The sequence below is a fragment of the Protopterus annectens genome, chromosome 3.part0 (genome assembly GCF_019279795.1).
Source record: "Protopterus annectens isolate FY-2018-M chromosome 3.part0, PAN1.0, whole genome shotgun sequence".
Taxonomy (NCBI): Eukaryota; Metazoa; Chordata; order Ceratodontiformes; family Protopteridae; genus Protopterus; species Protopterus annectens.
Window position 1 is genome coordinate 881,240,222 of NC_056731.1, and position 27,799 is coordinate 881,268,020.

Here is a 27,799-nt window from a genome sequence, read left to right on the forward strand (position 1 = left end):
TGTGTTGAATGTTCTCAAGACAAATGCTAAATTTTCTGAGTCTCTCTGTCCTTAAATTGATAACACAGTACCACGGATTCATTTCAGATTACATAATTTCTTTCTCGTTCCCAAGCTAACAGAAATTTAGAGGTTAATAGCCCTTTTGATCTTGCAGCTGGTCAGGAAGCCAGAGCAATAAAAGAAATTATGCATGCAAATTCTAGTCATTAACTCTGGCATCAAAACAATAGGCAGAATGCCTCCCTCTTCACATCTCGGCTTCGAGTTTTAGATCAAAGAATTTCACAAGGCTTGACTTATCAACTTTCTTATAGCAGAGTGCACTGTTACATTTTTTTCAGTTCAACATCCAATACAGTATTTTCACATTTAAGAAAACAAGCCTGTGGCTTACATTAATATTTACAAATGACAGAATTCTGTCTAGCTATCCTGGCAGCCTTCCCCTGTCTTCACAATTACAATCAGTTATATGTTTAAAGTTATTAAATGTTTGATTAATGCCATAAGAAAAATGATCAAATTTCATATTAAATAAGCAAAATTCATATAAAAGCCAATGAACTCTACTTATTCCATATTCCTTAAATTGATTTTCTATAGTTCTGACATCAGTTATATGAGTCTCATGTATTGTTTTCCAGCCAGATATATAGGTAAGTGTGATCCAGTGTAATATTACATTAATTATAACTGATTTGGAATAAAGATCTAAGCTAGGAAATGGTATCCCATTACTATTCCAAGATCTAATGTGCCATTTAAATGCAATCCTAGGTTTTAAGGGGATCCATAAAATTTAAGTAGCATGGAGTCTAATTTTTTAAATAATTTTTGGGAGGAGGTAGTATCAATGACTGTATATAAAACAAAATTCTAGGTAAAATTATTATTTAACTAAAGAGAGCCTATCCTCCATTGTGAAGAACATTTTATTCCATCTTTTGATTAGTTCACTAATGGTGGTTAATAAATTATTGTAGTTTAGTTTAACAGACTCTTTCCATGTACTCTTTATACTGACACCCAAATATTCTAATACATCATTCTCCCAATTAAACAGGGTATCCTCTCTTAAGTTTTTGTTATTCTTTTTGATAATTAGTAATGTTTTGGCTTTATTATGATTAAATTTACACCCTGAAATTCTTTCAAAATTGCTTAAGGTATTTATAACAACATATCATCAGCAAATAACTGTATCTTAGGACAGTAGTCCTTATTAATTTGAAAGCCTTTTATATTTTGCTTGTTTCTGATATATGTAGCAAAAGTTTCCATTGAAAGAGCAAACAATAATGGTGACAAAGGTCAACCTTGTCTAGTTCCCTTGAGGATTTCTAGTGGTGAGGATAGACATGATCCGATTTTCACATAAGCTTGTGCCCCACTATAAATTTTCATTAACAAGTTGACAATATCTGAGGAGAATTCAAAGCCAATTAGAATTCTTTGTAGATAAGACCAACTAACAGAATCAAAAGCTTTTTCTATGTCTAGGCTAATAATAGTTATTGTTTGTATTTGCATGCTATGTTTATTAATGATAGTAATTTAATAATGTTATCTTGCACTTTTCTATGAAGAATGAACCCTGTCTGATCATTATGTATTAGATTAGGTAATATTTTCTTTATCCTATGTGCTAATATTGTCATAAAAATTTTATAATCAATGTTTATTAATGAAATTGGCCTATATAAATCACAAACTTGTGGGGTCCTTACCTTGTTTTAATATGGAGGAGATAATTGAGTATTTCCCTGTTGGGGGTGTTATATATTTTTGCTTACCAATAGTAAAGGCACTCATCTTTATTATATATTCAGGAAAAATCTTATATACTTTATCTTTTAATTTTTTTATTTGCTCTTTCACTTCTTGTTAGTGTTATTTGTTTATTTAATATGTTATTTTGTTGCATTGACACCTTAGTAATTATATTTTCCTGAATAAAAGTATTTATTATATTATCTGTCTCCAAAAGTGGTGTGTTATTATTTATATCTTTATAGTAGTTTTTGAACACTTCTAATATGCCCATTAAGTTAGATGTACTGTTAACTGAACCATCATTTTTATATTTAATCTCCTTAATAAGATGTTGATTGTTTATTTATTTATTTTTTTGGATCTTACCGCTATTTTATGTAGATATTTGGGATTTACAACATAAGATTGTAATTTCAGTTTTTCCACATTTACGGCTACCTTATGATTCAGAACTTCTAAGTATTTTTTATTTAACTTAGTGATTTTGTTATGTGCTACTTTATTTGGTTTTGCATCCATTTTTGTCTTGTCTATGCTGTTTTGTAAGTCTAAAACTTCTTTGTCCCCTCTCTCCTTTTTTTAAGGTACCAAGATTTTATTCTAGCGTATATATAAACTTTAAAGGTGTCCCATACTATAGTATCAGTCACTTCACCATTATCATTTGTTTCCATAAACATGTCTGTTTCTTTCATAATCCATTCCCTAAAGTCATTTAACTTAGTTGTGTAAGCAGGAATCCTCTGTAGAGATTTTAAATCATCTGTATGTGTAGTTAATGTAAAGTTTACAGCATTATGATCCGAACATGGACAAGTCATTATAGAAAAGCTCCACATTCACAAAGAAACAAAAAGTCATTATAGATATGCCACTTATTTTAGAGTATATATTATTTGATACAAAGACCTTATCAATGTTTGTTTGTGTAACAAACTGATATGAATAGTGAGTACAGAATAAGTAATAATGTTCTCTTAGACCATGTATGTATATCTTTAAGGTTCATCTGGTTTGTAAAGTCATTTAACTTCTTGGCTTGAGATGTTAGTTTTATTTTACCATTTTTAGAAGTATCATTGCCTGATAATAGGCAGTTAAAATCACCTCTTACTATAATTTCCCCTTTTGCTTTTAAAGTAATCAGGTCCAGATATTTGTCAACATATTTAGTACTCAGTCCTGGTATCCAGTATGTATTAATCAAAGTATAATACTTCCTACTGATTTCCAAAATAACCATGCTTAGCATCCCATCTTTTTCTGAAATTGTATCTATAATTCTTGGCATAGTATAAGTATTTTTCCATAGAAAAAGAGTGCCCTTCCCATAGTCTTAAATCATGAATTAGCCAGAATGGTATAGCTATTGAATGAGTATTTTTGTAGATCTTTTCCTGTAAAAAGACGATCTGGGCTTTGCACATTTTGATATATTTAAACAAACCAGCTATTTTGACATTATTGTTCAAACCATTAATATTTAATGATAAAAATTTATAAGCCATTGACTATAATGTGTATGTTATTACTAACTGAAAGACCTTTCTTCTGTGTTGACCTGAAAGCTACTAAAAACGTACTTATGGATGTATAACACGTATTAAGCTACTACTTTCAAAAACCCAAAACTATTTACAAACACATACTTAAAACATAAAGTTTCTGGTTTAGTTAAAAAATTAATTAAACCATCCATCCACTACCTCTCCAATACCAAACGACACAAATTATCCATCTCTGCTTAGAATACAGTATAAAAACAAAAACGTAAAGCATTGTGAAAGCAACTAAAGAAATCTGAATGAGAGTGTCCAGTATACCTGCTGCTGTATGAATACGTCACATATGATAATAGCACCTCTAATACGTAGATATGCCAGAAATACACATCAGATCAAAGTATGTATAAACATTAGAAGCTGAAGGTTAAGAAGATCGTCATTATTTCCAAGACTTTTCAAGAAACATCAAATAATTTAACCATTTTGTCAGTCATCTATCTAACATTTTTCATGTAAGGATCTGTTGAATATATATATATGTGTATATATATATATATATATATATATATATATATATATATATATAAAACATGTATTACAACATAACTATTATATTTTGCAATTATACACATATTACTCATATATATTAACAATATCTACATTGACATCTTTCATCGGGGGGAGAGAGAAAAAGAAAAAAGGGGGGTGGTCTCACAACCCTGTGGTTAGTTACTAAAGGCTTAGTTATATAACATAAGTCTGATGTTAATATGCATAATGAGTTTTCTAATGCAGCTCCTAGTTCACTTGATGTCATTTAGTTACTAGTAGTGTCATTGATTCTGCAGAATGTATGCATCTATAAGAGAACATAGGCATTTTCAAAGGAGTTAAAACACTTTTATCAGAACTAATTATTTACCATTTAAAGTATCTAATGAAGGATAACAGAATTTCAAGCAAAAAGAATTCTAAGTACAACCATTTAACAAGTTCAAAAGGTCAAATTATGTTGTCACTGTTGTTTCCTCAAGCTGCAGCGTCATAAACTTGTTGAAAAGTATATAAATAGGCTCATGCACAACAGAAGATGTCTCTAGTGAAGAAAAAAGGGTACTTATGTATTATCACAACCAGGTTTTTAACGGCATGAACTATGGTCATGAATGCTGTATAATATGTATTCTTGTAGCACAAGAGTTATTTTTTCATGTAGTGATATCAATAAAATTTAAAAAACATAGTGCTCGTGTTTTTGTTTGCACTTTACTGCCAGCATTTCTGTTATTTCAAGTCTGCCTGCTGCACTTTTCTTTCTCATGGCAACAAATGTCAGAGTACTGTTATTTCCACTAGAAACTAATATAAAACCACTGAATGAGCAATCCACATCATTGCACCATTAATAAAATCAGTGATCGTTGTAGTAGAATGTGTCGTAATCAGAACATACCCCCTTTACAAAGCAAAACATATCAGTGCAACCAACTTTCTCATTTAAAAATGACCACGGAATCAGCTGTCAACATCATCCACCCTCATAATTTAAAACCATTAAGAATGCAATGGTTCTTTTCAAGATCGCTTAAAAGAATGGTTAAAAATGAAAAAGTTTACCAGAAACAATTTCACTGTGTCTGTGTTTTCCTTCTCTGAAGAATTCCTTCTACAAAGTCAAAATAATCCAACTGACAGTACGATAGCAGCTCTAATAGCTTAAACATGTGTCTGTAATGCATACAAAACAGGAACAGGATTTCTTAAATTATTCCTGTTTCTAAAAGTAATAAAAAGTTTTTCTGGCAGTACTAAGGACTTAGAAGTGTTTCATGCACTCATATCTCTGGAGGTATGTGCATTTTGCAACCATGAAAATCTGGTTGCAATAATACGTAAGTACCGAAAAAAGCATTTTCAACGGGAAATTCACATCTGGAAGCTTTTAGAGTTTACAGAAAGAAAAAAAAAATAAAACACTCACGCTGCCTTGTCAGTGCATGTCTTAAATCTCCACAATTGAGAACAGTCACACAAACCACCAGTTTCCTCAAAAAAATATCAACATCATGAAAAAATTAACCCTTTCATATAAAAACAGAGAGGAAAAAAATAACCTAGTATATATAAAACTTATATTTAGCTGGCTATAAAATACCATTAATGTACTGTTTTAATGTTTAAATGTATCTAAACAAAGAGTCTAAAACATCTAGTTAGAAACAGTACTCAGAAACACCTTGTTACCTCACCACTGACTCACTGGAAAAAATGCACTTTGGTATTAAGTCAAATTATACTATTACTGAAGAATTAGAAGGTATACATCATGTGTAGTTATTTAAAAGGGAAAAGTATGTAAAGTACTTATAATGGGGAAATAGAGAAAAGGAACATTGGTAAAAAAAAATAGGAAGAAAGGAGAGAGTGAGAATGTCATTTAAATACTTAGTACTATGTGAAATTAGAAGAAGTAGATATAGAAAGCAAAAGAGAAAGTAAAATTTATAATAAAAATGATGCACATTACCTTACAGCATAGAGACTTTCCAGAATCAAATATATTATGATTCATAAAACAAAGCATTTAAAATTAGAAGGAATTTATTCATGTGTCCTTTATTTTCTTAGTTTTGTTTGCTCCTTCCTTCATAGACCATCCATTTTTTGTTGCCTGTCTTTTCAAACTCTGGGATGGCCATTCCATTTCTTCTATGTCTGACAGTATTTTCTTCTTTTGGATAAATTTTACTGCTTTTTGTAGGGAATCAAAGATCTTCACTCCTTCTGGCAAGGTGATTTTTATTCTTGAAGAAAAAATAATTTGAGCTTTAATATTGGCTTTTTTCAAGAACTTAATTAGAGGAACACACTCCTTTCTTCTGGATATGACCGTAGAGGTGTAGTCATTGTCAAAACTAATAACTTTTTCACCCATCTTGATAGGAGAATTAGTCCAAGCTGATTTCAGCACTAAGTCCTTGTCTTGCAAGGAAAGAAATCTAACTATTATAGACCTGGGGTTAGATGAACTCAGAGATTAAGCTGGACTTGCCAGGGGCCGATGAGCCCCCTCAATTCCAAAAGAGAGGGATTCAGGCATATTTAGTGCTGATGAAAACTACTTATTGAGGAATTGAATCTTGTTAGCACCCTCTTCTTTTCCAGGAGTTCCATGTATTCTTATGTTATTACTCCTTGATCTACTTTCAAGGTCTTCCAGTTTCTCAATCAGCCTGGTGTTTTGTTTCAGAAGAAAGTCATTGTGATGTTCATTTTCTGTCACTCTAGTATCTAGGTCAGTTACAGTTTCCTCTAAGGCAAGAATCTGTTCAGATTGTTTTTTTACTTTTCCATTTAGAAGTTCCAGTTGTTTACTGCATTCTTGTTTGATAATGTCCATTTTGTGTTCAAATTTGTCCATTTTAGTGACAGTTCCTGGATGTTTGTTATTATAAGATGTAGTTCTTTCTTCACTGCACTCTCCTGATGTGGGTTCTTCAAGCTGCTTATCTTGAGATCTCCAGTAGAGAACTTCTTAACAGGAATAATTAAAAAATCTCTTGACTGTGTAATAATTTTTAGAAAATAATAGTCTATGTTAATCTAACTTTTAGTATACTTTTAGTTAGATTTTTCTAAAAATTAAAGTACATTTCCTGTCAGGATATTAAAATCTAAGCAGAGGATTTTCTGCTGCTATCAGACTGGCATCTTGGCCATGCCCCCTTTCATGGGCATTTTCTCATGTTTTGTTGTTATTCAGTATGTATTGTTGCCATTGTAATTTCTAGAATACACTTATCCAAGGTAAGCAGTGTTCAGCCAATTGAGTCATTTCATTTTCTGCTTCCAGTTACTCTTCTGCAGGAAATTTCCTGCACAGGCTTTAGTGCGTCTATAAGAATCTATGGAACTTTAAATGGATTTAAGTTAATTGACAATGGAAGATTTCAGCCTTTGCAAAAGTTGTATAATGTAATTTTCTGTACTTGTGTAATCTTTACAATGTCACGTTTGACTATTTTGCTTGGCCTTTTGTCCCTTCTGCACCTGTGTCATGGAGGAAATAGAGCATCCACGGGCTTCTCTGCCACGACAGGGTCAGGACATCTTGTGTTTGCAAAATTAAACATTTTTCCTTCAGAACACAGTGGGCAGATTTGTACAGAAACAAATCCTATATTGCTGCAGTGAAATAGATGTAATGCTTTTAGACAGACTTAGAGTTCCTTCTGCCTGGAGAGTAACCTCTTGATGTAATTATTTATCACTGAAGAGCATTCATGTCTCAGCTGCATGTTTCAACATACTTTTATTGAGAAGTAACTTAGATATGCCTTCCATGTGTAAGTGCAGAATTCTGGTTATCTTACAGGCTCTGATGTTAAGTTATGCCTCCTTATTCCTTCTCTGTGTAGATCAAAGTTTGCAGACTTTTTTGAAAAATGCATTTGTAGTAGGAGGTTATCCTCTACCTGCATATCACTGCTTTAACTTACTCCTGTTAGTAACATTTACTGTCTGAGACTTCATAGAGCGGAAGATATATTTGTGTGTGTGTGTGTGTCTATGTCTATGTGTGTATGTATGTATATGTGTGTGTGTGTGTATGTATATATATATATATATATATATATATATATATATATATATATATATATATATATATGCGTGTCTGTGTGTGTGTATATATATATATATATATATATATATATATATATATATATATATATATATATATATATGGATCTAGGACTTTTGATCGAAAGATCAAAAGTCCGAATCCATAATTACCAAACACACTTTAACGAAAGCGCTTTCACTGAAAAAGCGCTTTTGTTAAAGTATGTTTAAAAAAACAAACAAAAAAAAAAACAAAAAAACCCCATTAAACCTACTGCTGTGCAGGGGGTGGGGCAAACCGCCCTGCACCCCCCCTACTTTAATATTCTCACTCCAAGGTCACACTACAGTGGGGAAAAAGGAATTTTCCCTTATCCGCACCGTAGTATGACCGGCACAACAAGCATACTTATCCGAAAGTTCTGCTTCGGTGAACAGCTCTTTTGGTTAAGTATGCTCGGTGATTTCTGTTTCGGTGGAAAGTGCAGTCGGGGATCTATACGGATCCCATATAGATGGGATCCGTACTATTTATTGAATGGCCGTTTCACCGAAAAAGCACTTTTGTGAAAGTATGCCTAAATAAGGGTAAAAATGTGGGGAGATGGTTGTTGTTGAGATCATAGCACAGTGGGGATAAGGGAATATTCCCTTTTCCCCACTGTAGTGCAATCTCAGAGTGAAAATATTAAAGTAGGGAGTGTGTGAGGCTCAGCCCCCCCTACATGGGCTTGCTCCCTGCGTAAACATGAGTTTTATTTATATATTTATTTTTTTAGTTTTTTTACAACACTTTTGCTAAAGTATGTTTGGCCGATGTGGATGTCCTTCAAGAATGCAACTGCAGTCATAACATGTGGGTTGTCCTGCCTCGGGCAGCCCTCGGTCGGCCGGATTCCAAATTCTGGGTCCGACGTTGGCTGATGTCACATTTCTCTCCGACGTCAGAGCGGCTGGAGTACATAAGCATCAGCCAACGCCATTTTCTTCAGTCTTTCTTGCCGCGCGGTGCCCGAAGCAGAAGCAGTTCGCAAGTGCCGGTCGGTCAGCTCCTGTATTCTTCGATACCGAAGTCATCAAAAAAGCTATCAAAAAAATCAGCCGATGTCAGAAATTACTGAAAAAGTTAACAATTGTCTATCTTGTGGTAAACAAATACCTCATAAGGATTAGACTTACTGTCTACCTTGCCTTGGCCCAGACCACGACGTCTCGGCTTGTGTAGCCTGTGCTCGCTTCAACAAGCGCACCCTCAGGCGCCAGGCGGAGTTCGCTGAAGACTTTTTCGGCGATAATTTTGCTTACACCATGCCGTCGGATCTTCCGACATCGCAAACTCCCAAGAAGCGAAAAGACCGGGACCGACATCCTCGGCCCGCATCTACCACCGACTCCACGCCAAAACCTAGCGCGAGTGCTCCGGTTCCCTCTGAGACGGTCTCTCCACTGCTCAGAACCGAAGACACCGCATTACCGACAACTCCGATTCCGGACATCACTCCGACGCCAGTTATCGATTTTCCTCCGGATACCGAAACCGAGGATATGCCCGAGACCATTGCTGTAGACAAGGTCACTCCTGCACGTGGAGCTGCCAGGCCTCCTATGGCCATGTCTATTAAGGCCTACACTAGGGCTAAGGCAGCAAGCAAAACAAAGCATATTACTACTAAAACCTTACCTCAGCCTACTCCAGAGACACAAATTATGTCTATGGCTGCTGACTTAATTTCTATGATTAGAGGTTCACAGGCCCATCCTGAGAGTGGATCCCAGCCTCCTTCTGATAAAAGGCCCCGGGTTGAACCCTCTGACCCTACTCTTTCAGATGAAGATTCTGAGGTCTCTGTCCACTCTGATAGCCAGGAAGAGCTCTTCCAGACCTATGAGGACTCGGATGCAGAAGATTCCATCCCCTCGGCCTCCCCTCCTGAGGATATTTCTTTTGGGGAAGTTCTGCATACCATGAGGAACATTTCAAGTGGCAAGGACAGGAATATTCTGATTCCAGAAAACGCCTTGGGACTTTCCTTAAGAAGCCCCAGCACAGGCCCTTAGCTATTCCTCCTATACTTGATGTTTTGGATGATTTATATTCTGACTCTAGTGCTACCACTGACTCTCTTCCTCCGGCTCCAGCCAAGCCAGACAGGTATTACAGGGTCCCAGAAACACATTCCCATTTATTCAGGGCCCATACTGCTGATTTGGAAACTATTTCACAGGGGCCTAAAGGAGTTTCTGCTTCCACCTCTAAAAATCCATTGCCCTCCAACAGGGAAGCTAGATCATTAGAGAGATGGGGCAAAAAGGTTTACACATCCACTACCTTATCTATGAGAGCTTTGAATTGCCTTTTTCATATGTTACAATACCAGGATTTCTTGTTAGAAGATTTACAAAAAGCATTAGCCACTCCTGATCCTTTAGACAGGAAGGCTTTGCAGGAAGCTGTACATAACACCCAACAAGTAAGCAATCACTTCCTGCAGTGTGGATATGATGCACTGGAAACTTCATGTAGGGCAGCTATGACAGGGCAGTCATTCGTAGACATGCATGGTTAAAAGATCAACCTCTACCAGATCATGTAAAGGCAAAACTTCTGGATGCACCCTTGGAAAAGAACAAGCTTTTTGGTGCTAATGCTAAGGATGTGTTAAAGACCATAGAAGAAAAAGCAAAATCAGTTCAGACGGTGAAAGATTTCCTCCAGGTTCAACCCCCTAGATTTAGTAGGAATTGGCCTTCAAAAAACTGGTCCTTTCCTAATCCAGAAAAGTTTCAAAGGGGTAAAAACAGATGTGGCCGAGGAAGAGGCCAATACAGAGGCCCTTACAGGGGACGACAATGGCAGCCAGGAAACCAAAGAAGTGACGCAGGGGTTTCACCTGCCTCACAACCACAATCTCAATGACTTTCCTGTACTTCCGCCTACCAGGGAACAAATAGAAGCTCCCTTGGGCGGGAAATTATCTCTCTTTGCAGAAAACTGGCACAGACTGACAAAGGACAAATGGATTTTGGACATTATAGACCGAGGCTACAGGTTCCATTTTCATACCTTGCCAAGAAAGCAAGGCATGCCAAACCTGCCACAAAACCAGAGGGCAGAGGCTATCAAGCAAATCACTCTGCTGACTCAAATGAAAGCAATAGAAAGAGTTCCTCAACAAGAACAAGGCCAGGGGTTTTACTCAAGACTGTTACTTGTTCCAAGAAAAGAATCTCAATGGAGACCAATACTGGACTTGTCCGCATTAAACACCTTTCTCATAGTACCAAAGTTCAAAATGCTGACTCTACAGCAACTCCTTCCCATGCTGGTAAAGGGGTCTTGGCTGATTACTCTGGACCTCAAGGAGGCATACCTGCATGTCCCTATCAGACACAGCTGCAGAAGATGCCTCAGATTTCTTGCAGGGCCAGAGCATTATCAATTCTCAGCATTGCCATTTGGCTTATCTACTGCGCCCAGAGTATTCACAAAATGCCTGGCTTCAGTAATTGCTCATTGCAGGCTCCAGGGGATACAAATTTACCCGTACCTGGACGACTGCCTCATACAAGCGGACGACAAATTGATGTTGACAAGAAACTTGGACTATGTCATACGATTACTACAAGCTCTGGGATACACAGTCAACTTCCAAAAGTCAAGACTGCAACCATCTCAGCAAATAATCTTCTTAGGTGCCAAACTAGACACAGCCTCTCAAATGGCTTACCTGACAGAAGACAAGCAAGAGAAGTTAACTCATTATTTCAAAGGTTTAGCAAAACTCACCCAGATGACTGCAAGGACATTCCTACAGGCCCTGGGTTACATGGCATCCTGCATTCTCCTGGTTCCATTATCAAGACTACACATGCGAAAGCTTCAATGGTACCTAAAAAGCGTTTGGTCACAACACAGCAACAACTTGGAGACAACCATACCGCTCATTGCATGCCTACAAAAGGAATTCCTATGGTGGGCCTCGGTGAGCCAGGCAAATACAGGTATGTTATTCAAAAAACCACAGATAACACAGACCGTGACCACAGATGCCTCAGACCTTGGATGGGGGGCGCACATGGAAGGAAAGTGTATACAAGGACAATGGTCTCCAAAGGAAACACATCTGCATATAAACCAAAAGGAAATGCTGGCAGTAATGCATGCCATCGAGGCCTTTCAACACCAACTTCAGCAAGGCCATTTACTGATACAGACAGACAACACCACTGTGATGTGGTATATAAACAAGCAAGGGGGCACCCACTCTTACCCCCTTTGCAGACTGACAATGCATCTTTGGGAAAAATCACTGAGCTTAAACATCCAGTTACAATCCCAGTTTGTTCCAGGCAAAGACAATGTGTTGGCGGACAGCCTAAGCAGGAATTTCACAGATCCACACGAGTGGAGGTTACATCCGAAGGTCTTCACACAACTCACTTCGATATGGGGCAGGCCAGAAGTAGACCTATTTGCCTCTCACCTCAACCACCTTCTACAAAAGTTCTGCACAAGGACATACCATCCAAAAGCTTGGAAAATAGATGCTCTCTTATTCAACTGGAACTTCCTAACAATCTATGCATTCCCACCTCTGCCACTGATGACCTCAGTATTACTAAAGATCAAAGCAGAGAGACCCAATGGAATCATAATAGCTCCGGATTGGCCAAGACAACACTGGTATCCACTACTACGGAGCATATGTCACACCAGGAGGTGGGCCCTTCCCCAATGGCCTCTTCTTTTGACCCAACACAACTTCGAAACAGTGCATCCAAACCTTCAGACACTGCAGCTAACAGCCTGGGAGATCCCATAAATAACCTCAACCTATCTCTCTCCAAGGAAGTTCAGAGGATACTAACAGAGGCTCAAAGACCATCCACCAGAAAGGTTTACTTAGCAAAATGGAAAAGATTCAGCAATTGAAATACCACCAAGGGACATGATGCATCATTGTTGAACATCTCACTCATCTTGGAATATTTGGCAGATATGCTAAAGGACGGCCTCTCATATTTTTCCATAAAGATACATGCATCAGCTATTTCAGCTAGATATAACACTGATCCTCCTGTTTTTTCACACCCTTTGCTAAGGCAATTTCTCAGGGGAATCAAGAACATTAAGCCACCAAGAAAGGCCCCAGTGCCAGCCTGGGACCTCAATTTTGTCCTAGAAAAACTGACTCTACCTCCATTTGAACCAGCAGCTTCAGTTGACTTGCAATTTCTCTCATGGAAGACAGCTTTCCTGTTGGCAATTACCTCAGCAAGAAGGGTTTCGGAACTACAGGCCCTAATGGCAATACCACCATTCATAATTTTTCACAGAGACAGGGTTTCATTAAGGACCAACCCTACTTTTATGCCAAAGGTGGTATCTAGGATTTCTTTAAATCAAGCCATTCATCTCCCTGTTTTCTTCCCCAATCCTGAGAATAGGGGGGAAAGACTGTTGCATACCTTGGACATCCACAGACAACTTCGATACTACCTGGACAGAACCAAGGCCAGTAGGAAGTCTGAACAACTTTTTGTAGCCTACGCCCCTGCAGTTCAAGGAAAAGCAATTTCAAAACAGACTATTTCAAAATGGATTGGACATTGCATCAAATTCTGTTATTCCTTTCATGGAAAGACTGTTCCAGCCAATGTCAGACCACATTCCACCAGAGCTACAGCCACCTCTACAGCATTCTTAAGAGGGGTGCCTACTAAGAACATTCTGGAAGCTGCCACATGGAGCTCCGTGCATACATTCTCCAAACACTACAATCTCCCTCTATACTCCAGATCCAGAGCAGGCTTTGCTTCGGCATTCCTGCATGGTTTGATTGCCACACCATCTTTTTCCTAGAGCATTCCTCCTCCCCCAGCTAAGCTATGGTATTCTACCCACATGTTATGACTGCAGTTGCATTCTTGAAGGACATAGTACAGTTTTGTACCTACCATAAATGTAGATGTCCGATAGACATGCAACTGCAGTCGGATTTTCCCTCCCTCCAGTCCCCTCTATGCCTGCATAGGGTCCTCTCCTATCCCTGTTACTCTTAGCTGGGGATATCAGTTATGGTGTATTTGTTTTACTGCTCATTTATTTGCCTGGAATCCTGTTTTTTGTCTTCCAATTTGATTACAGCCTTCCTTGGGGGGCACCTGGCATCTGGGGCAAGAAACACTGAAGAAAATGGCGTCGGCTGATGCTTATGTACTCCAGCCGCTCTGATGTCGGAGAGAAATGCGACATCAGCCGACGTCTGACCCAGACTTTGGAATCCGGCCGACCGAGGGCTGCCCGAGGCAGGACAACCCACATGTTATGACTGCAGTTGCATGTCTATCGGACATCTACATTTATGGTAGGTACAAAACTGTACTTTTCGGTTCTTTGAGATTTCGGTCACTAGTACGAGATCCATATATATATATATATATATATATATATATATATATATATATATATATGTATATACACACTTATACATATATATACATATGTATATTTAAGATAAGAATATACTCCTTGCATCCACCAAGATACACACACACACACACACACACACACACACACACACACACACACACACACACACACACACACACACACACACACACAGATAGTTTTTTTTTTTCCTTGTTAGCCAGATAAGGTTCTTCACAGACTGTTTTCAGGCTAAACATGTACTGCAAGCAAAAGTGCAACTACAGTGCATATATGGACAGCTTTACTATAGCTAGTCAGTCAGCTTATTTTTGGTAGTGGAGGAGGAAACCGGAGGCTTGAGGAGGAACACAGATTTTACACTCAGTTGTTAAACCACACGACTGAACCATAAATCTGGGAACTGATAAAATGCCTTCTATTACTGTATCTTCACATGTGCACACACTTCCTCACAGGCCTTCTTTGTTAACATGGAAAAAATGCCTTGATGGATTGAATTTTTTTTTATATTTTCTTTGTTTTATCATGATCCTCATTCAAAGAAATTGTGGAGCATGCAGAATCACTGTTTGTTTTATGACTGGTCTGAGATCAAGCTGATATCTGGTTGTGCTTCCAGTAAAACTACTTTGAACTTTTATGCCAGTGACCACAAGGAGACTGGCACTATTGCTTGTATTACCTATTAATTGGTATACTGGCACAGATATAAAGGAAGATAGTTGCTTTAACTACACTTACTGCTTCAAGAGATTGCTAGATAATTTTGAGTATGAAGTATCGGGTAATTTTAGTTACCTCTTAACCCCTATACCATAGCTATGTATTGTCATACTTTAATAAGTGACTACTTTGTGTGAAAAAACTTAAATTGTCCTATTTAATTTAAAATGTTATTTGTTAGCTTGAGAACTGGGAATAAAATAAAGATAAAAAGAAAGTTTGCAGAATTAGAAATATTTTAAAATGTTGGTATTTTGCTTGGAAAGTTAATAGCCCAAGACAGTTTTAAGTTGTATTAAATTGCATTTGTTGATGTAAAAGAAGCATGTTTTTCCATGTCTGCTGTCTTTGTTCCAGATTCCTGTGTTATTGTGCTTAACATTAAGATAATATCATAAATTCTTTTCAACCTGTTTAGCACATGGCAAGGTCAGCTTTAGCTTTCTTATTCATTACACCACAAAAGCAGTTAGCAGCTTTAAACAGTGAACCATATCCAGAGAGTAAAGTGATTGATTTCCTTATGTAGCAAGGACAATGCTAGTCCATGCACTACAAAGAAAAGTATGATCGGGTTGCTGATCATAACCAACTTTGAGAAATCCATGTTAAGAACATATAGTTATGATCACAGAGACCCAGTTTTAGATGTTCTTCACGTTTTGCTATTGCAGTCATCAGTTATAGGTTATCCCTTCTGGGTAGCCCTCGGCCAGCCCGAATACCAGAGGAAAGACTTTCCCTCCTGTGTTGGCTGTCTAGGTGCAGAAACTGACATCAGGTCATCAGGGCTATAAAAGGAGACAGCCGACATCATTACATCAGTCTTTTTTGCTGTGGAGGCTGAAGCAGAAGCAGTTTCATGAGTGCGTCGGTTGGCCGTTGCCAGAGTGAGGGAGAAACCATCTAAAGTTAAGTACCCCATTTGGGAACCTTTTCTTGCTGTTATCCGATGTCAGAGAAAGTCAGTAACTGTCTCAGTTGTAGAAAACAGATCCCACACTGAGACTTTCATTCCTACAGCATCACCTGCCTAGACCCTCACCATAACATCCCTGGATGTCGGTTCTCTGCCCTGTTTAATGCTAGAACTGTTAGAAGTAGAGCTGAAGTTGTAGCTTGACACATCGGCGATTCTTTGTCTTATCGCAGTTTGGCATCATTCGGTTAGGTTGTGGAATTACCTAGGAAAAAGAAAGATAAGGAAAAGGAAAGGCCTCAAAAAGCTAGGCCCGTGGATGACTTTGGTTCAAATCCAACCAGCCTTCTTTTTACGTCAGTTGCTGAACTTAATGAGGCACCTTCACAGCCCCTGACGGCAGCTATTGCAGGCCTCTACCAAGACCCTTTGGGAGTCTGATACACCGCCGGCTCCATCTTCTCCTGCCAGAACGTTGGCCTTCAGTCATACATTTGGGTCCGGAGCTGCTTCGCAGGCACTGGCTTCCTCAGAGACAGAACCGACGACCGTCACCAGGCAGAAACAGATGACCACACTGCCAATTAAGCTAATCTTGTATAAGGCCTCTGAATCATCTAGGCCCAAGACCAAGACTACCCCTAAAAAGACCCCATCACAGGGACCCAGTCACTGACTACCTTCCTCCCAGCCTGCTATGCAGTCACAGCAGCTGCTTAGAATGGCAGAGGATTTAATCACTTTAATTAGAGGAAGCCAACCTACCCAAGTCAGCTCAGCTAAAAGGAAGAGGGACAGTTCACCTGAGGTTCTTTCGGACTAGGACTCAGAAGAATAAGGACTAGAAGACTCTGACAATGAAGAGCAGACATTTGCAGGTTTTGAGCATTCTGATCCTGAAGACCCTGTTCCTGCTGCTGTCCATCCTGAGGACCTCTCTTTTGGGGAATCTTTAAATTCCCTCAGAGAACATTTCCACTGGGAGGTTCAGGATTACCCTCAATCTAAGAAAAGACTGTGAGAGTTCCTTGACCTGCCTCAACATAAACCTCTGGCTATTCCCCCTATCCAGGATGTGGTGGAAGATGTCTTTCTGGTGTCTTCACTCACCCCTGACTCTCTCCCACCTACCCCCAGGAAGCCAGACAGATATCATAGGGTGCAAGACATCCACAAGTATCTTTTCAAAAATCTAACAGCTGACCTAGGGGTCATTATGCAGGGTCCTAAGGGGGCTAGAGCTAGTTCCTCTAAAAATCCCATCCCAGCTGAGAAAGAGAGCAGGACCTTGGACAGATTAGGCAAAAAAGCCTGTACTTCAGCTATCCTAGCCGTTGGGCCCTGAATTGTTAATTCCATATGCTGAAATACCAGCAAAATGTACTGGAATTACTAAAATAGAAAATTTCTACCCTACCAGACAGCACCACTACCAGGGAACTAACGGATTTTATAAAGTCCAGCTCCCAGGTAGCCAAACATTCCCTGCATTGTGATTTTGATGCCTTGGAGGCTTCCAGCAGGGCCACAGCCACTGGCTGTGTAATCGGAAGGCATGCCTGGTTAAGGGAACAGCCTTTGCCTGACCAGGTTAAGTCCAAATTGTTAGATGCCCCTCTGGATAAGGACCAGCTGTTTGGCCCCAGAGCTGAGAAGGTTATCAAGAAAATGGAAGACAAGGCCATGTCAATGCAGACTGTAAAGGATTTCTTGCAGGTTCAGCCTCCCAGGTTCAGCAGGAATTTCCCCACAAAGCATTGGTCCTTTCCTACTCGAACAAAACCTGTCCAGACAAAACCATGCAGGGACAGACCTACCAGACACCAGTCACAAGCCCAACAGAGAACCAGACAATGGATCACTGCAGCACCTAGGCAGGGGAGTACTAAGCCCCCTCCCTTCTTCAAGGACTGTCAGTGACTCTGCTCCCCCTCTGCCCCACCAACCCCAAGAGAGACTAGGAGGAAGACTTTCCCTCTTCCTACAGAATTGGCAGGCTATCACCTCAGATCTATGGGTCCTAAAAATTAGTACCAGCAGGTAGAGATTCTCTTTCAAAGAAAGACCCAGACATTCAGGATTCCCAGTTGTACCAGCAAATCAGAGGGCAGAAGCCATCTGTCAAATACAAAAGCTTTATGGCCAAGGCGCTGTGGAACCTGTACCACAGGAACATGCAAGAAAAGGGTTTTATTCAGGACTGTTCCTGGTACACAGAAAGGAGGGCACCTGGCACCCCATTTTAGACCTATCCACTCTGAATCTGTCGCTCCAGGTAGCAAAATTCAAAATGCTGACTTTACACAAACTCTTACCCATGTTAATGCTACAAGCTTGGCTAGTGACCCTAGATCTGAAGGATGCCTACTTCCATATTCCCATAAGGAAGTCCTACAGGAGTTTCCTGTGCTTCAGGGCAGGCTCACAACACTTTCAGTTCTCTGCTCTGCCCTTTGGCTTATCCACTGCTCCTAGAGTCTTTGCTAAGTGCCTGGCTCCTGTCATTGCCTTTTAAAGACAGAAGGGCATTCAGATTTACCCCTACCTGGACGGCTGCCTCATTCAGGCAGACACCAAGGAAGAACTCCTGCAGGACCTCACCTTTGTTCAAACTCTCCTATCCTGGGCATCACTATCAACCAAGAGAAGTCCCAATTCCTACCCACAAGAAGATTAACCTTCCTGGAAACTCTGCTGGACACAACTACTCAAACAACCTCTCTAACTCAGGAGAAGCAGAGGTTCCTCCATTCATACTTCACTCAGCTGGCCCACAAGACCCACCTCACAGCAAGGAAATTCCTGCAAGTGCTGGGGTGCATGGCGTCCTGCATTCTGCTGGTACCCCTAGCCAGACTACACATGAGGAAAACTACAATGGTACCTCAGGAACCTTTGGTGCCAGCACTCACAGTCACTAGAACACCAGCTACCCCTGATTCCTTGCTGAAAGAAGGAGCACTTATGGTGGGCAGAGGCATGTTCCCTAAACACGGGCCAACCCTTTATCATTCCACCACAGAGGCCAGACCATCACTACAGATGCCTCAGACCCAGCCTGGGGTGCACACCTAGGGATTATGTGCACTCAGGACATTTCGGAACAAGAGGTTCAGGGCCTCCATATCAACTTAAAAAGATGTTGGCGGTGCACCTGGCAATTCTAGCCTTTAAAGAGCACCTGACAGCAGGAGTGCTGCTAATCAGGACAGATAATACAACAGTAATGTTGTACATCAACAAGCAGAGAGGAACTCATTCTTACCCCCATGTCTCCTAACTATGCAAATCTGGCAGTCAGCCTAAAATCTGAGACTGCACCTGACAGCTCATTGTATCCCAGGGAAACAAAACACCCGGGCAGACCAGCTAAGCAGAAGCCTCCTGGACCCCCATGAGTGACAACTGCAAAGGGTGACCTCCCTCAACATCACACAGAATTGGGGGAGCCCAGACCTAGATCTATTTGCAACCCCAGAAAACCACCAGCTACCCAAGTTCTGCTCCAGAGAGTTCCATCCAGAAGCATGGAGGGTGGATGCCCTATCCTTCCACTGGAGAAACCTGTTTGTTTACACCCCCCCCTTACCCCTGATCCCATGGGGTACTCCTCAAGATCAGGGAGGAAGGACCAAAGGTTATTCTCATTGCTCCAGACTGACCCAGACAGTACTGGTACCTCTTGCTCCTCAGCCTGGCCATACAGCCTCCCATAAACCTGCCCCTCTCAAAAACCCTTCTATCTTAGGAGAAAGGGACAATACTTCACCCAAACCTTCCCACCATCAAGCTATCCGCATGGCTGATTCCCAAAAAGCAGTTGACACTATCATAATCAAGGAGGCCTGAAAACCCAACACCAGGAAATCGTACTCAGCCAAATGGAAAAGATTTAGTACCTGGTGCCACAGCAAGGCAGTCAGCAGCTCCCATGCCACTTTACCTTTGATTCTGGACTACCTAGCAGAGCTCTTAGAACAGGGACTGTCTTACTCTTCCACCAAGATACATGCCTTGACTATTTCTGCCTTTGTCCAGTCAGATCCACCTATTTTCTCACAACATTTGTTAAAAATGTTCCTTAGGGGGGTGGCACACATTAGACCACACAGAAGACCACCTGCTCCAGCATGGGATCTTAATTTTGTCCTGAAAAAATTAACCTTACCTCCCTCTGAGCCAGCTGCTTCAGCTGACCTAAAGTACCTGTCTTGGAAAACTGTATTCTTGCTGGCCATCACCTCAGCCAGGAGAGTTTCTGAACTCCAGGTCCTTATGGCCACTCAGCCCATTATCTTCCATGCTGACAGGGTGTCTGTCAGGACCAGCCCCTTCTTTATGCCTAAAGTAGTCTCGGACGTTACCCTCAACCAAGACATCCATCTCCCTGCCTTCTTTCCCAATCCCCAAAATAAAGGGGAAAGCATTTTGCATACCCTTGACGTACACAGACAATTGAGATATTACCTGTATAGGACCAAAGCAGTCAAGAAATCTGACCAGCTTCTGGTTTCCTTCACTCCTGGGGCAGAGGGGAAACCCATTTCCAAACAGACCATTTCTAAATTGATCTCTCATTGCACCATTTTCCGCTACTCCTTTCATGGAAAGAGTCCTCCCAAATCTATCAGATCTCATTCCACTAGAGCAACTTCTACTTCCACTGCTTTCTTGAGAGGGGTTCCTACTAGAGAATTTTTGTAGCTGCCACCTGGACATCCATCCACACATTCACCAAGCACTACCAGCTGGCTACATTCTCCAAGACAAGAGCAACCTTTGCATCTGCAGTTTTGCATGGCTTGCTAGCATCCCCTTAATGGGCTGCTTACCTCTTACTCCTATATTCCTTCCTCCACCCTTCCTTCTCAGCTTTGGGAATCCTCCCACAAGTGATTACTGCAACAGTGAAACATGAAGAACATAGCACAGTTGTGTACACTTACCATAAATGTAGATGTTTGAGTGTATTCACTGTTGCAGTCCTGTTTCCCTCCCACCTTCCCCATATTTCCTCCTTTTTGGGGCTCATACCTGTTGGGGACAAGAAAAATGGATGTAATTACGTTGACTGTCTCCTTTTATAAACCTGACGACCTGACATCAGTCCCTGCACCTAGACAGCTGATGCAGGAGGGAAATTCTTTACTCTGGTATTCAGGCCAGCCTAGGGCTACCCAGCAGGGATAAACCACAAGTGATGACTGCAACAGTGAATGTACTCAAACGTCTACATTTATGGTAAGTGTACACAACTGTACTTTCTTTTTAGTGCATAAAGCTTTATCTGCTCCATCTCCAACCAGTTATAGAAAAAATGTAGGCGTATGAGGTGTTTTATAGCTTTGAAGGCTGAAAGCACTTAGAACAGTCAGCCAGCTGCAGAAGAGAAGTGCCTATATATAAATGGACAACTTTAAAAGCTGTTAGATATTTCAGTCTGCAATACTTCTTTTTTATGTATGTGAGACAGAAAAGTTTATAATAGCTTTTAAAGTCATGAAATGTATCGGCAGCTGTTTTGTGGTGGCTACTGTTGTGCTCATGTGAGACTAGACCTTAATAGTGCTGAAAGGAGATTAATAAAATTGTCTTTTCCCAAATTTGGAGTGTAACCTTGGGCTCCATACACTAAATAATGCTTCTGGAAGGTAACTTGTTTAACTGTCTTGTATCTTTTGTTTGCCACAATATCAAGCATAATATATAAATGGTGATCCTGAAGTCCTTTGTCTTAATTTAACTTTGCTTTGAAGGTGTTTTTTTATTTTTCATTTCTTTTTGTAACAAAGCCAGTGTTTTTTACCCCTGATATGAGCAGTTCATTGTTTTTCATAGGCAACACAGTGGTGCACTAGCTAGCATTACTGCCTAACAGGGCTAGGTCCTCCAATTCAGTTCTCCAATAAGGTGCCTTCTGTATGGTAATTGTACATTCTCTTTGTGTTCATGGCAGTTTTTGTTAGGTGCTTCTGTTTCTTTGTTGTTGTGTCATTCGGCTTTTCCCAGTTAGGGGTCGCCACAGCGGAACTCCAGTCCGCTAATGATTGGCAGTTGATTTTTACGTACCGAGTTGCCAGCTCTGCCACACAACCTTCAATGAAGGTACGCCCATTAATGCATGTCTCCACGCAGAAGACGCTCCATCACAAATACCTGCTGTAGGTGAATTGTTAACACTTCAAATTGCCAGTAGACTTTCATGCTGTGTGTGAGTGATTGTATACACATATATTGCATGATTGCATGCCAGAACAGGCTGCCCTACAGTCCTGAACTGGATTAAGTGACTAATCAGACAATGAGTAAATGTGCACATTTTTCTTCCGATAAGAAAGATTTTTGTTCTCCCCTTTCTTTTTTTTTTTTAAATCTCACTTTATGGCTTTGTGCAACAACAGAGTTGTAGATGATTATTGGTTTGTTGCCTGTAAGTAAATAAGGGCCATCATATGTTGCCAGGATCCTGAACTTACAGACATGCTATTTATGATGTTGAATAACTTGGGCTTAAGGAGTAGTGGCCAAGGCTGTGTACTCATTAGGAAGATTAACTTTGTGCTGCTTCATTAAAGGTTGCAGTCCTGAGAACTGTAGAAGATCATCATTCAGATTTTTAAGGGATGAATACAGGCTGCAGAGTATGACGTTATAAGGGGTATATGTTTACATCACCAAGAGCCTTGGATATGTGTATCACTGAAGTCGTACTGTTTTTTTTTTTTAACTCCCTGCAGCTGGTCATTGGCTGCTTGCAGGGTCTGTCCTTGTCCACTGAGTCTACAAACCTCCTTACTGCCACATACTGACTCCAGCTCATGTATGAGGCCAATGAGACAAACAAGACTTTGCTGCCACAGTACTGACTTCAACCCATTTGTAAGGCCAATGAGAAGAATAAGGCTTTCTGGAGCAGCGTCACACTGCTACTGCTGCTGAAGAGACTTTCCTGCTTTAAGCTGTATTTCCTACCCCCATGGCGATTTATAGCACTCAAGGGGTGGCATGTAGTAGGTTTGCAGTGTGTCATCCATACCTCCATGTGTGACTCAGCCAGGGCAGCACGTCCTGCACATTTCTGGCGCCAACCAGGGATCAACCCCAGAGGTGTGCTTTAAACCCTGTCCCCCCCCCCCCAAGGATGTGTCCTCCCATCTTCCCTGCCTTGCCTTCAAGTGCCTGAGCCGCTAATTGAACTCTGGTTTCCTGGGTCATAGAGCTTTATCCCTCTATGCCTCTGCTGAGGCTGCCGAAGTCATACTTGAGGCAGGAGTGTATCTTATACGGTGTCTGGAATTGATGAGAATATTAAATGAATTGTCTTACAGTTTAGTAAAATGATACATAAAAAATTTATTGTAGCTGATGGCTGTTAGTGGTCTTAAGTTTTAATTCTCAATTCTTTTCATATTTTAGGAATTGTTCCAGTATGGTATTGTTCTTGAGTTTCATGCAATGATACCCTGTTAAGATATACTATGAATGGATTCTTTGTGTGTCCTGTACTGGTACTTGCTTTGAAAACACGTGCAAGGACCTAAATGACTGATACAGCTGCTAAACTTACTTGCCATTGTGGAAGAAAGGTCATAAAATGCAATTCGATATATACCACTAAGTGGTGTAATGGGAGGTTCTTTAAGTAAGGCCTGCTGCATTCCTTCATGGAGTCCACATAAACAAGTAGGGGAAGATAAAAGGCTAATCAGAAGAAGCATTTCTGCATCCTCACCCAACTCAAGCATTCAGTCAGAAAGGTATAAGCAAAGACAAAAAAGAGAAACTAGAAATGGTACAGTCATGGAAAAACAGAGGTAACCAACTTAATTTCTACTATAGTGGTATAGAAGTCATTATGTGTGGGGTTGTGCATAAACACCATTTTGGATAGAACTTTGGTACTGGCACCGTGGCAGAAAGTGCAACAACTTTTGGGGAGAAGGGCGTTTATTTTAAATCTGTACTAATACGTCAGTGTACCAGTTGAGGGTATAAAATATGTGTTGTCTTACTTGATACTTATGACTTGAACTGGATCACAAGTTTGTATATTTAAGGGAAGTAACTCCCTTTGAGACAAGATTTAAAAGCCATGTGGGCATTTCTTATCATAGTGAAATGGATAGATGGCTTGAAATGTTACTTATGATCATGTGATTCCCAATATGTTAGAAGCAGACTCAACTGTAGCTGTTGGTAAAAGTAAGGGGCATAGGTAAATACTAGGCTAGCTGCCTTTGTGGGCCATTTTAAGCCTGTTCAATTTCCCTTTCAAAGGTAAGAATCAAGCCATGTATCCTGTGTCTATGAGGTAAGCACCTTAACCATTATGTATACTAGCAGAACTGATTTTTGACATGTTGCTGAAATGCCATAGTATTCACATTTTCTAGTGAGACAGAAGAAAGGTTGAAAAAAATTGTGCATGCCTCTGAAATACATTGAATGCTCCAGCAATACAGAATCTGTACTGCCATGTACATCCCCCAAATCTGTCAATCTTTAGCGAATACTGCCTCTAGGGCTTGGGATGCGGGGTAGTGCATGAGTTTCACTAATGATAGAATGAAATAGAATAGTGAAGAACATGCTTGGAATATTTATAGTGGAAAAAGTTAGAAATACCAAGGAAAGGGTCAGGAGAGTAAGACATGGATGTTAAGCCAAAGTTGGGAGCTGAGTTTTAAGGGGAAAACCCCCCAAAAATTAAAGCTTAATGGCAAAATCTTTAAATGTTACTTAAAAGTGGGCATCATAGCAACAATATAGAGTGCGCTGCTTGTGTACTTGCATTGATCTGCCACATTATTCTTGTTCATAGTTTCTTCCGGTATAAACAAGGGAGCCTGAAATCCTTACATAGTGCCTGCATCACCGCAGTGGTTTGAAATTTTCATTGAATGATATTGCATATTTACCCATAGAAGAGCCTCAGATTGTGGTCCAAAATCTGCATCTTGAATTTTAATGAAAAACATTTGTTGACACTGTGAAGAGTGGGTAAAGATAGATGAAGGGTGCCAGCCTAGCCAGATAGAATTGTGCAGATAATTCTGTCATTTGTAAATATGAATGTAAACTACAGGCGTGTTGTCTTTAAATGTAAAGAAATACTGTTACATGTGAAACTGGAAATAAGTGCACTCTACTGACCCAGTAAAAGCATTTTGTGACCCATTGATGTAGACAGTGGTGCTGAGGGGTCTAGATGAAGAAATTCCTTCTATTGTTTTAACCAAGAGTTAAATTGATAGATTTAAACATGCAAATGTATTTTTATTGCTCTGCTCCTGACCAGCTGCAAGATAACAAAAGGGAGATGTTAAACTGTAAATGTAGTTAACTGTGGCTGGTTTGTGTAGAGATAATTTAACCTCTTAAGAGTACTTGCATGCCTTTGGTAAAACTATACAAGTGAACACTATGCTACGCACGTAGGATCTGCACGGCCTGAAAATACCAATAAAACAACTGTTGGCCAGCATATGTGTGAACCGGAGCTGTCGAAACCAAAACACACCAACAAGCTAATCAAAAAGCATAGCTTTATTGTTCAAACCGGTTTCGGCAGAACATGCCTTCATCAGTGAAAGAAAATCAACGTTACAAAGCCAAAAAGCGCATAAATATTTATATGCATCCCCAACCAATGGGAAACATGGTATGTTCCCGCTCCTGAGTGCTAATTACATATACATAAAATAGAATGACAACATAAAATAGAATGATACATAGCTATAGTAAGGGTTACTGAAAAAGATTTCTTGATAGTAATATATAATCATGTATATGAAAATATACATAAAATAATATCAGAGAGTTAAGCAAGGATCATGAGTATATACACATTAGTAATAAACTTATACATGAACATGGGACTAATGATATGCCATTGCAAAAAGTGAAAATACCAGGATCCATGTAGGAATCATAAAAATGAAAACTGTTGAAAACAGATATCATCTCAATTGATATAAATATACATCATGTAATGAATATATAATTGTATCGATATAACATTAGAATGTGATAAAAATAGTATAGGTTTCAATAGTCCAATGATATAAAAAAAACAGATTCCGACTATGTTAAGTGTTAAGAAAGTAAAAATGTTGACATATCAAAAAACAAGCCATAAGGTAGTATAACAAAATGCCAAATAACAAATCACATGAAAGTAAAAATGTGCATAATATTTAAAAATAATAGTTGTGTAAACCACAAGTATAAAGAAACATACTGTATTAATGGTTGTAGAACAACCATAAAGAAATACAAAGGTATAAAAATACAAATATTAAATAAATAATATTCCATGGTTGTAATAAAGCTAAACATAGTAATGCTACCTAATCAACATTATAGGTAAGGTATGGCATAGATTCCACATAAAGGATTATTATTACAAATGGTCATTCAAACCTGGTGGAAATAACACACCCAGTGTGATGATCCAATATTTTTCTTTGTGGTTGAGAATACTATGCCATCCTTGTGAGTTGCTCCTGTCACCAATGATTTTATCAATGATCATAAAAGTAAATTGAGCATTTTAATGTTTTAATGTATGTCTGTATAGGGCATTGGTTTCTTTTTTATTTTTGATGTCACTTCTATGTTCATTCATACGGGTTCTGAGTGACCTCGAGGTTTGGCCTACATAAAAAGCCGAACATTGGCAAGTAGCCAAATAAACCACCCAGCTGCTGCTGCAATTTCCAAAGATTTTACATTCATACATTCTACTAGTGTTCTGGCTGGTAAATTGTTTGAATTTGCTAACTTGTTTGCAAGAACCACAGTGACCACAGGGGAGTGTGCCCAACAATACATCCCCAGACATAGTCATTTGTTTATGTATGGCTCCCCCACTTTCCTTGTGTTTAAAGTGAGAAAACAAAGAACCTAATGTTTTGCTTCTTCTGTATGTAAAATGACACTGTGATCCTAAAAGTGATCTGAGCTGGTCATTAGCCAAAAGAATGTTCCAATGTGTATTGATAATGCCTCTGATGTCATTGTGATTTCTGCCATAGGTGGTGACAAACCTGATAGTAGATTTTGAAGGATTGTTGTCATGTGTTTTGTATTGTAATAATTATATCTCTGTCAATATTGGTAGACCATTCCCATGCCCTAGCAATATCCTGTTGTTTGTACCCTCTGTCTACAAATCTCTGATACAGATCTAAACTGGCTCGTTCATAGTCTAGTTGAGTTGAGCTTATGCGTTTGATACGCATGAATTGTGACTTGGGTATGTTGCGGATGGTGTGGCATGGATGCATGCTAGAAGCATGTAATAGAGTGTTATATTGGGGGTATTTATGGTATGTCTTAGTATTTAGGGTGTGCTCCCTATTTCTGGAGACTGTGACATCCAAAAAATTGATGGTTTGTAGATTATATGTAACCGTAAACTCAATTCCCCAAATGTTGCCATTGAGGTATCGACAAATTCCTCAAGGTATGTAGCATCTGCTCGCCACACCATCCAGCAATCATCTAAATATCTGCGCCATATGTCAATTTCCACAAGATAGATGTTTAAAATCTACTATCAGGTTTGTCACCACCTATGGCAGAAATCACAATGCCATCAGAGGCATTATCAATACACATTGGAACATTCTTTTGGCTAATGACCAGCTCAGATCACTTTTAGGATTACAGTGTCATTTTACATACAGAAGAGGCAAAACATTAGGTTCTTTGTTTTCTCACTTTAAACACAAGGAAAGTGGGGGAGCCATACATAAACAAATGACTATGTCTGGGGATGTATTGTTGGGCACATTC

At 39.6% G+C, this 27,799-nt stretch overlaps 1 protein-coding gene across 4 annotated transcripts in view; it reads left to right on the plus strand.

Moving 5' to 3' along the window:
- LOC122796606 (ubiquitin thioesterase otulin-like) overlaps window positions 1-27,799 on the plus strand; it is a 1,420,501-nt gene that overhangs the window by 187,604 nt on the left and 1,205,098 nt on the right. For 2 of the 4 annotated variants that reach the window (XM_044065212.1, XM_044065213.1), the window contains exon 2: window positions 23,417-23,814. The exons of the other annotated variants lie outside the window; for them this stretch is intronic. In XM_044065212.1, coding sequence (XP_043921147.1) covers window positions 23,627-23,814 — 188 coding nt within the window. In that variant the 5' untranslated portion in view covers window positions 23,417-23,626. The remainder of the gene's footprint in view (window positions 1-23,416; window positions 23,815-27,799) is intronic. 4 annotated transcript variants of the gene reach the window in all.